General features: G+C 32.5%; 1 protein-coding gene across 1 annotated transcript; it reads right to left on the bottom strand.

Annotated features, from left to right (window-relative positions):
- On the bottom strand, positions 1-9,695 carry LOC147381254 (disease resistance RPP13-like protein 4). Its single transcript, XM_086430652.1, has 2 exons — positions 9,539-9,695; positions 1-2,794 (listed from the first exon to the last, which is right to left on the bottom strand). The coding sequence occupies exon 2, from the start codon at positions 2,788-2,790 to the stop codon at positions 169-171; it is 2,622 nt and encodes an 873-aa protein (XP_086286778.1). The 5' UTR covers positions 2,791-2,794; positions 9,539-9,695; the 3' UTR covers positions 1-168.
- Between the last annotated feature and the right edge of the window lie 2,329 nt (positions 9,696-12,024).

Genomic DNA, 12,024 nt, shown 5'->3' with positions numbered 1-12,024 from the left:
ATTACCACATATAAATAAGAATAATAAATGATAAACATGGAGATAATACATCGAAGTAAGTCATCATATGCTCACAATATCATTGGAGCAGCTGATCATTTATTTCAAATTTCACATTACAACAAACAAACACACAACCCCTAAAGGGACATGCTGGCCCAGTCGTCTTCATAGCATACTTTCTTCTTCTTCTTCTTCTTCTTCATGCTCCTCTTCTTTTGTCCAAGTGCCGTCATCATAGCTCCAAGGAGGTGACGTGAGTTTGTCACAATTATCAACTTCAAGTTGTCTTAAGAATGGCATTGCCTTTTTCATCCTAAGCCAATCTACCTTCAAGTTTGGTAGATCATTCAAGATTAAGTTCTCTAATTCCCAAACCACGTTTTCAACACCAAAGAACTTTGTACTCATTCCACTAATGTTCCCATTAATAATACGAAGTCGTTGTAAATTTGGAAGAGTGGTAGGATTGACCCATGCTGCTGTTGCTTCTCCTGGATACTCTACGAACACTAATATTTGAAGCTTCTGAAGAGGAAGAATCTCATAATCAACTTTCCCAATGATTTGCGGCTCACTTATCCCAGTTTTGAATTGCATTACTAACTCCTCCAATTGTTTGAGCTCAGATAAGACTTTCAGTTCCTCTTCTTTTAACTGATCTTCTGAATCGATGATAATCTCGAGTTCTTTGAGTAGCGTCAATGTTTTCAAGTCAGAAAGGTGACACCCATCTTCAACATTGGAATTTGCAGGCCTAAACCCCAGAAGTACTTTGAGGTTTGCTAGATTTCTAACCTCTTTGGGTAGATACTCTATTTTTTTACATTCAATTAAAAGCAACCTATTTAGTTTCTCCAAAGTCGTCACCTGTCTAGGAAGACATTTTAAATTATCACACCCACGTAGAATAAGAGCTTGAAGGTTATGAAGATTTTCTATAGAATCTGGGAGTTCATCCAAACAAGACCTTACTATTGTGAGACAAATTAGATGTGATAAAGATCCAATCTCACCCCACCAATTCACCTTGGAAGGGACATTTTCTGAAATGTTATCGGTGATGAAACTGATGTGTAAAACCCTCAACCATTTTAATTGCGGTAATTTGGGTCCAACATTTGATGCAAACTCCTCTTCATACATATCAATCCCGATCATTGTCCGCAACAATTGGGGATTAATTTGATCAATCTTCGAATTCTCAATATGTAGTCGGCGTGAATCATTTGTACAAGTTAGCATGCCCCTATCATCCAATCCCCAAAAATTTTCTTCCTTGGCAATCTTTATAATCATGTCGCGCACTAGATCATGGACTCTACAACTTTCAAACCGTTCCCCAAACACGTTCTTCTCAAAACCTATTACTAAACTACGACAGATTAATTCATTAAAGTATTCAAATCCAATCTCCTGTGCAGTCTTTCCATCCCTTTGTCGAACAAAGCCCTCACCCATCCACCACCAAACTATATCAACAATATTTATCTCATAATCTTCTGGGAATGCTGCGAAATACAACATACAAGGCTTCAAATGTTTAGGAAGCTCTTCATAACTTAAGTGCAATGGAGAAAAAATCAACTCATCTTGGACTGCCAACGTTTGCTTTAGATGCATAGATATTCGTTTCCATTCGTGGACAGAATCCCCCTTCCCTAACATCACCCCACCAACGACTCTGATTGCTAAAGGAAGCCCTTTACATTGAGAAACTATCTCCTTGGCGATGTGCTCTATTTTTGGATTTGGACATTGACCTCCATTGTTTGCAAATGCTATTTTGGTGAATAATGACCAACCGTCTCCATTGGAAAGAACTTTTGGACGATGTATGTGCTTCTCAATGGCCCCCATTGATCGTGCCATTACCTCATTCCTTGTTGTAACAATAACACAACCACCCCTATTTGTATGAGACAAAGTGGACTTCAAGCTCTCCCACCATGACCCTTCATCTATTCTCCAAACATCATCCAAAATAATCAAGTACCTTGACCCATCAAAATGTTTATGTAGTTCTTCCAATAGACCACCGACATCAATGTCTGATAAATTCTTGTCCACATTTAGTTTTCTTAAAAGATTTTTGATTAATTCATCATATTTGATGGTCTGGGAAACTGTCGCATGCAAGATACATTTGAAGGAATCTTTCAATTGAAGATCATTCATTATTTTTTGAGCAAGTGTCGTTTTGCCTATTCCGCCCATCCCGACAATTCCAATGACCCTCATGGGTCCACTTACATCCATGACCCACTGCTTAATTTTCTTCGCATCATCTTCTAGGCCTACTATTTCAGTATCATTCACCATGATTGGATATCTTATTGGTCGACTAGTTCCGGCACGTTCATCGCTCGGAAGACTGACTGTTGAAGGCAAGTAAGTTTTTATCTTCTCTCTAAGATCTCCTATTTCTTGATTTATTTCACTCAATCTCTTTCCCATTTGATAACGATGTCTCAATAATGAAAGAGAGAAGTAACGCATGAACTTGTATTTCCGTCTTCGTCTTTGTCGTCGTCTTAGAAATAACTCACAATCTTCTGTAATGTCCTCAGCTTCATATAGTAATTCTGTTAGATCCCTTGCAATAGTCTTTAGAGGTCCCTTTCGATCATTTATCCTCACGCTATTTGCAACTTCGAGGAAGCTTTGCATGTGAGGAAGCTCCTTTTGCATTTTCTTGAATTGTTTGTGGAATTCAAGCACTTGGCCACCTTCTTTTAAGAGACTTTCAAGCAATTTTTCTACTAGAACACTGACAACTGCTTCCACCATTTTCCTATAAAAAAATTTCTCTGTGTAAGACAACAATACAAGTGTATAGTTTTGTAAATAAAGTTTAAAGTTTCTCTGTGTAATTACAACAATACAAGTGTATAGTTTTGTTGACCTCAATGTATGTGTGCTTGTTATCTTTTCTATATTTACCTCATCATTCATAAATTTCTCTTTTGAAGCAAAAATAAAATAAAAAAAAAAATTAATTTTAAAATAAAGAAACAGGGGACGGTAAAAAGAGAGAGAGCGAATATAGTACATGTTATGTGATAGAGGGAGAGAGATAGTATGGTGTCTTGCGATGCAATTTGAGAGGTGGGAGGATGTAATTAAATTAAACTTTACAAAATATCCTTTATTAAATCTATGCAGAACTAATAGTTGTATTGTGCTTGGTCAAAGATGTTGACCATTTTGGCATTGCGTCTTTTTCATGTCATCTCAGATGATATAAAGCATTTAACTCTGGTTTACAATTATTTATGACAGTTTCTATTGGCATCCCAACTTTTACTTATTACACTCCAATTTCTTAAATTAAAACACACTTTTCAAACATAACAGAGTTTTGGCTCAAATTATAATTCAATAGTACCAAACATTATAACACATTCAAACAATTTCAGTTGTTTACAATAAGAGAGCTTCTATTAACATCCCAACCCAACTTTTACTTACTATCAACCATACACTTATCTTTTTATTTTTAATTGGAGTATAATAAGTAAAAGTTGGGGTACAAATAGTGTCTCTTATCTATTCGTGTATATTTATATAAAATAGTTTATAAATATTTTTTATGAAATAGGGAAGATTAGAATATGTTTAATCATAAATTCATATTTTATTTTGATAATAAATATTAAAATTCTAACAAAATTAATTATTTTAATTAAAATATACAAAATCCCGATTGATTCGATTGAGTTTTACCAAGTCGGATGAGATTTTCAAAATATGATCTAAAGGATATCGAGATGACTTGGGCAAGTTATCCCAGTCTTGGACGAGATTTGAAACCCTACTAAGGAGGAGGTTTAAGAATCTGTATTATTGGTTAGAGTATTAGATATGAAGCATTGTAATAAGGTGTACAATGATACACCGAATCATATCTATGAAGATTTAGGGAGATTTAAACATGGTAGATTAATTAGAGATTTGAATTGATTGTGTTTATCTAATTTGTTAGAGTTTGTTTCTAGTTTCTATATAAACCCTAGTTGGGTCATGCAATCATCATCAAGAATAAATCAAATATTTGCATTTCACATGGTATAAGAGCTCAAGCTCCAATGAGCACACCGATCTTGATGAGTCGTTCTTTCGTCGACGGAATCCCATTCATCCATTTCATGGAATTGCATCTTTTATATATATATATATATTTCATAAAACATCACATGAGTACCCAAAACTTCTATCGTCCAAATCCCTACATTGACACATCAAAAGATCACTTTTCTTGTTCAGTTTTTTCTTCAAATATTTGCTATTAAAGACGTACACATGCAAATCTAAAATCAAAAGAAGGAAATTTTTTTTCGTTCCACACGAATCAACAAGATCAGATCTATGACTCCTCCCTGAAGATCATCCAAGCACACCTCAACAAACATTTCTTCAAGGATTACTTATTGGAGATAAAACCCACCTCTTAAGATTCCCGACATTTTAGACTTGCAAAGTCTAGGAAGAAAAAGAAAAAATGTGATGAAAATATCAATTCTAATTGCTGGGCAAGACATGTAACACCTTGAATTTTAAATGCGTATCTCAAGAAAATTTGTAGGTCAACAAAAAGGAGATTGTTTTAAAGTTAGAATTTGACAAAACCGATTATACCATTAGATTCGCATTGAAATAGACTATAAGATCGCAAAAATCAAAGTTCAGGACATGGACTTTTCAATTAAAACAAAACAAATTGAATAATGACCATTGCATTCTTTTAACCTTATAAATACTAAAATCCTAATCCCATTGTAGTCTTTTACTTTCTTAAGTTTCTTTATCACTAGTTGTCATCTAGTTTTATCATTGAAATCCTTTTAATTTTTACGAAGATTTTATCAAAATTTAGAGATGAAATTCAAAATAAAATGAATTCAGATTTTATAGAAGATGAACCGAATAACGTAGGAAGCAAAGAGGTGGATCCAAGTTTCTTATCGTAAAGAAAACCTAATTTGAGTACTATTGCGATTTAGGTAAGGAGAGTTTTATTAGATCTTTTGCAATTCATATAAAAAAAATTAGCTAAATATTTTATTACAATTTCTTTCCCTTTCAATACAAATTGATTTTTAGATCTACTAAAAATATAATTATGATATCAATAGAAATTTTTTGTCTTCTATAGACGAATTATATCAAATAAATTTGCATAAATAATTATACTTTTGAATGTTAATATAGATTTGTGATCTAATTCTTGAATGATCATACTTGTGCATAAAGTGTGGTAAATTATATTATAATCATGCATTGCATACAATGATGAGAGCAACTTATAATTAAAAAAAATATAAGTAATAAAATCCTGTACAGAAGATCTCGTGTATAGAAGTGGCCTAACGGTTGGCCGAGTTGGGTAATTGATCGGATCATACTTAACAGTTGATTGACCCGAGTAATAGTCAGTTTAGGTGTGTAGACCTTATGCATTCAATTTTATTTTATTTTATTTTTTTTTTGCATCAGTGATTGTTTTGTAAAGAGATATACTAGTAATTAACTTTGTATGAAATGTTTTAGATTTATCAAACTCACCCTTGCGATTAACATTTTCAAGTTATGTTTACCCGGGAGATTAGCATAATGGGAGTGGAGAATAAATTTTAGGAAATTATTCTCTTTTATTAATTTATTTTAAGATGTAATTTCTTTTTCTAAATTGGAGTAATGATTTATGCATTGACGATATTTTTAAGAAGAATTTGTTTTGACGAATAAATAAAGTTTTGATGGATCCTTTGACTCTTATATTTCTATAATTTTTATGGTCGCCATAGGTAAGCCTTTGACTTGAAATTTTTATCATAGGTTTCTCATATGCTTGAGAAGTTGTAAGAATTATTTTAGGAATTATCTTTGATCATTTAGTATTTTAAACATATCATTGATGAAAATTTATGACTGTTTTCTGTATTGAAATACTATATTATTGATTTCCAATCAAAATCGCATCTATTTTTATTCATATTTTTAAAATGTGTAAAACATGAAAGTTGTGGAGTTTTATATCTATTTTTACTCCGTTTTTATTTTTTTTTTTAAATTGATAAAATGAAATTTATATGAGTTTTACACCGAACACATATCAGGATTCAGAGTACGTAGGAATTTTTAATTAAAACTTATATTTTGATATATTCTCATTGAAAATACCATATAGTGAATTATTTATTTATTATTTTCATAATCCTTAACTTTTAATCTTGAATATAGACTATGAGATCAATTTATTTCGATTTATAACGAATTCTATAAATATGATACAAATTAAAGTTTGCTGAGTTCATTGAATATTAGTAGGTTAGATAAAAAAAAAAAAGAAGAAGATTTTATCATATTTGGAAGTGTTTAGTATTTTTATAAGTCATGAATATATTTTAAATTATTAATATATTTCTCAAAGTTTCCGAATTGATATTATGAATGTTGATATGAATTTTCTGTTCCGATTTATAATTTTTTAAAACTGTAGGTATCTCAAAACTAATTAGCTGTTAGAGATTAATATGTTTTTTTCTCTTTATTTATATATTCATTTGACTTTAATCTAATTAATATTTTTTAATTAAATTAAATTAAATGTCAATCACACCTGGGTTTTATATTTTTCAATTGGACCAAAATATTGAGTTGGGTCATTGGATTTGACATTCGAGGTCTGACAAGACATTATAATAGGTATATAAACATGACTGATTTGGCTGATTTGGTGCATCTCATATATGGCATACAACAACTCCAAAGCCTAACTTATACAACAATCCAATCCACAAGCATGGCAACATCCAAGTTTGAGCCCAAACATAACCCAAACACGCAAGGCCCATTATTATTAATGTAATTAGGATTCTTAATCCAATTAAGAAATAACTAGGTTTTTACTATTTTAGACTTACTATAAATAATATTTACAATTTATAGTAAGTATGCAATTAGAATATGAATTGGTTTCTTTTATATAAGTATGCCAGTTAGAGTAGGATTGATTTCTTTCTTTTTTTATAAATATGGAAAGACAATAATGAAAAAGGAATTCTTTTTCTCCCTTAATTTATTTTGTTCTTCATCTGTGGTGTGTTTGGATTAGGGAATGAGTTTTTTTTTTTGTAATTGAGGATGTTGATTCAATACCTCGAGATCTTATGAACATTGTAACCAAAGATCTTTTGTGTAACTATGTTTGAGTTTAATGGATAAAAAGGGAGGGGACCCTCCAAACCTAGCTTATCAATCAAAAAAGAAATTCAAAGAGCCTAAAAAATAATTAAGAAAGAAAAGTGAACTGATTGATATGTTTTTTTTTTCATTTGATTTTTTTTTTTTTAAGCTCCTTATATAGATAATTTCATCATAATAACTTATAAATCTTTTAAACTACTAAATCTATCTATAATATAATACCAACTTTCTAAACTTAATATAACTTAATTTGGATACTTAAAAATCATTTCTAATTATAGACTAAAGATTAAAAATGAATTTAGGCAAAAATAGAAACTTCAAAACAAATTAGAAACTAATGAAGAATAATACTCCTAACGTAATTATGAAAATAGAAATCCTAATAAAACTAGAAAATAGAACAAATCCTATTAGAACTAGGAAACTATTTAATATTCTAACTAGAACTATAAATGTCCTACATCACTTAAAAGCAGTTATAGTGTGCTAAAATCAAGATTTGAGATTCTCGTTGTTTGATTGTACATAAGAAAGATGAATATTCAATTTCAGAGACTCTCTTGTGCGAAGAGGTAGGGTCTCTTTTGGTGGTATCGTATAATAAGAGCAATTGACTCAACGAAGTTGATTGAACTGATCGTCTAAGGTGGTGGGTGATTCTATAAGTACCTCCATCCCCCTCTGTTTCCTCTCATATATGTCCTAGTAGGGACTCTTAATATGGTAAAGTGTCCATAAGGAACATGATTTTAAAGTGCCACTACTCATGTGGTATGCATCGATGTGAAAGGGTTATTGGAAGTCCTATTGAAATTTGCAAAGAGACTTGGTAATCTGACTTACCCATGTGGCATACTCAATTGACACCCCTAACGTGACATGTTCGGGAACCAAGATCTTCACTCCTTGGGATACATGGTTCACTCGGGATACACTTTTTATGGGGAAGTGAAATTGTAAATCCCTAGGCATGCAAATCTACAAATCCAAACATGTCACGTCAGGGGCATCGATTGATTATGCCGCATGGATGAGTCAGATTATACAGGCTCATTTGCAAATACTAAAGAGAATGAGACATTGTAATTGAGTTCATGCGCACTCAAAAATAGTGTCAGAGCGGTTTCGACAAGAGGTGTCCGAGTTTGCTTTGACATTGACTCAAAAAATTGTGTTAGAGCGGATTAGTAATTGGGGCCAAAGTGACTTCAACATTGAATAGATCTGTCATGTTCAAATGAACTCTATTGGGCCTTGAAATGGTCTTAATACAGGCTTGACTATGGGCTTGATGATTAGTCTGAGCTTCTTTTGGGTCTTAGATGTTCTCTGCAAAGACTCAATTGAGACTCAATCCTTGACCAAGTTTGGAGTTTGTCAGTCCACAAGCCATTTTGTGTGTAACCACAGGACTTGATTCAATTTTGGCCAAGTCAACAAGCTTGGCCTTGACTAAAAGACTAGAAATTAAGAGATTGATTGGGCCAACTAGACGTTGTCTACACGGGTCTGCAGCATGGTTAGTGAGAAGATATGACGGAGACCACGACAATGGTGGTTTAGGTGTTGTGAGAAGAATGTGAATAGTCCACTTGGTCTCGAAGGAAACTGAGCAAGAGAGGAATTGTGAAACATCCACGAAATTATTGTATCTAAGTTTGGATATGACTCATCCAATATTTTTCAAATATCGCGGCTGAGATTATGAAAACTCTTCAAAACTGATGAATAGTAATTTTTATTCATGTTCTCTGTCACATTAACACCCATATTTAAAGAAGGTTTTCCTACAATTAAGCTCCTATAATCACTCTCATTTACAGCCACCCAATCATACCCAATTAAGCACGATCTCACAGTTATTCTCACAGCTAATATACAACTAAGAAGGAAACGAATCATAAGGGCAATCAGACTAAGAAAGGAAAGAATCATAAATCTTCTAAAATCTCAACAAAATCTTGTCCAAGCCAACCAATTTAGGTATGTTTTCATATAAAATAACTATTTTTCTAACTAATTAAGTTAAGTATTTAAACTTTAGAGTTTATACAAGTCAAGGGCCATGGGGCTACCAAAGGGAAAGAAACAGTCGACCAATGTCAAAACAAAATGTACCGGCGGGGTTAGTTTGTATTCTTGCAGAAGATCTTAAGTCTACTTTAACTAATAAAAAAAAGGGGGAAATTCGACATATTTTTGCAAATAAGTCATGATAACTATATCTTAGACTACTTGATCTGTATATTTATCGATTGAATCAAGAGAAGTATATTAAATACGGTTCACTATCAAGAGAGGTAAGAGAGAGGATTTTGGATCGTACCTGTTTCGCAGTCGCCTATGGATTAGGGTTTCTTCTGAATAGGAGAGACGCAGAGAGGAAAGATGAGATGAGAAAAGCTTTGATGACTTCTGAGTGGGGATGGTATCTTTCAACTGGATTATTCAAATGTGCCTCCACCTAATACACACAAAGACCAACTAGGAGGATATTATTGAAGGATTAGGTTACAGCCACCCAATCATACCCAATTAAGCACGATCTCACAGTTATTCTCACAGCTAAGGGCAATCAGACTTTGAAAGGAAAGAATCATAAATCTTCTAAAATCTCAACAAAATCTTGTCCACGCCAACCAATTTAGGTATGTTCTCTGTCACATTAACACCCATATTTAAAGAAGGTTTTCCTACAATTAAGCTCCTATAATCACTCTCATGTACAGCCACCCAATCATACCCAATTAAGCACGATCTCACAGTTATTCTCACAGCTAAGGGCAATCAGACTTTGAAAGGAAAGAATCATAAATCTTCTAAAATCTCAACAAAATCTTGTCCACGCCAACCAATTTAGGTATGTTTTCATATAAAATAACTATTTTTCTAACTAATTAATTTAAGTATTTAAACTTTAGAGTTTATACAAGTCAAGGGCCATGGGGCTACCAAAGGGAAAGAAACAGTCGACCAATGTCAAAACAAAATGTACCGGCGGGGTTAGTTTGTATTCTTGCAGAAGATCTTAAGTCTACTTTAACTAATAAAAAAAAGGGGGAAATTCGACATATTTTTGCAAATAAGTCATGATAACTATATTATAGACTACTTGATCTGTATATTTATCGATTGAATCGAGAGAAGTATATTTATCAAGAGAGGTAAGAGAGAGGATTTTGGTTCGTACCTGTTTCGCAGTCGCCTATGGATTAGGGTTTCTTCTGAATAGGAGAGACGCAGAGAGGAAAGATGAGATGAGAAAAGCTTTGATGACTTCTGAGTGGGGATGGTATCTTTCAACTGGATTATTCAAATGTGCCTCCACCTAATACACACAAAGACCAACTAGGGAGGATATTATTGAAGGATTAGTTTCCACCGACTAAACATTGATTATAGAATTATAATTGAAGCAGGTGAGCAATCAACGGAGCAAGTGGCAATAAATAAAGAAATTCAAGGGTGCATTTTTTCTTATCTCTGTAATATTTCTTTCATTTAAAAAAAGAAAAATTGAATACTTGACCTAGGGCCTTGAATTTGATTCAATTGATCATAAAATAGTCTATCAAGATCCTATGAAACAAGAAGTTGGACTGCTATCGACCCTACAAGATACATGGCAGTGTGGCACATTCTTCATGGATTGGACCTAGACAAGTGAAAATCGAAAAATTTGATAAGAAAATTTGACAGGCCTAAGCCTATAAATTTTATAACAAATTTTGATGGTCCATGGTCGTTGAAATTTCTTATGTTCCCCAATTCGACGGCTAAGAGCCAACAACATTCTCCCATGCTCCATTAATTTGATAGTTTTGGTCTGTGGAAAAAATATTGACAATGAAAAATTCGACACCTCAATCTGTCAAATTTTATAAAATTCGACAGCCTTGGGCCATCAAATATAGGTTTTTTTTCATGTTGTGATCAGCAGTTGGATCCAAGTCCAATTGGAGAAAGGAATATTATTAGTTTTTAGTGAAATAAATATGATTCAAAGAAGGTCATTTACATAATTTCTTAAAACTATTTGTGGTAGAAAAATTATTACTTTGAAAAACTTTTATTTGTGTTGGTGGAACTAATACTATTTATTCTTTGACTGCTTTCACCTTCATTACAAATGTAGCTATAAAGTAATTGTCATTATTGTTATTTTTGCTACCGCTTGAAATGCAACTATCAATACTGATTTCAGCATCATACATGTAACGATCATAGTAGTGGTTGTCAGTCTTAGATCCATTATTAAGATAGAAAAGACATTCTAGTTCACTCTGAAAAGACCGATCATTGTTAATCTCAAAAATCTGATTTTCAATATCAAAATATATGGAATAACTGTAACCATTACTATCCCTAACTAAAAAAATATCATCAGAGATGAAACTCAGAATATAACTAAAAATTAGTTAGTGACCAAACCATATTTTATAAATGTTTTCTAAACTTCATTTGGGATGGTAACTAAAACACCTTTCTGTACTTGACTTTGTATAATATGGTTGGGACACTAGCACAATATTTATTTTATAATGAGGTTATGAGGGGGGCCAACACTGAATAGGGACCATACTACTTTTTCATTACTTGTTAAAGAATATTGAGAATGCTTTCAAACATATGGTGTGGGAAAATCCTTTCAACTAAGATATAGATTGGACCCATATTTTGATGAAAAGTAGTATTAGATGAATCCAAATGACTTTAAAATATGCATAATTTAATATTTTTATAAGACTTGAATCCAACTTTAGCCCATTAAGTTTTTATTAGGGTGCCACAGACGACTTAAGATTGATAGGA

This window comes from Akebia trifoliata, unplaced genomic scaffold (assembly GCF_017979445.1).
Source record: "Akebia trifoliata isolate Shusen 1 unplaced genomic scaffold, ASM1797944v1 Contig00608_ERROPOS3031104, whole genome shotgun sequence".
Lineage (NCBI taxonomy): Eukaryota > Viridiplantae > Streptophyta > Magnoliopsida > Ranunculales > Lardizabalaceae > Akebia > Akebia trifoliata.
The sequence above is the reverse complement of the archived record's forward strand: the minus strand, read 5'-3'. Positions and strand labels throughout refer to the sequence as shown.

Coding starts and splice junctions, on each gene's coding strand:
- LOC147381254 (XM_086430652.1), bottom strand. CDS start 2,790: ATGGTGGAAGCAGTTGTCAGTGTTCTAGTAGAAAAATTGCTTGAAAGT.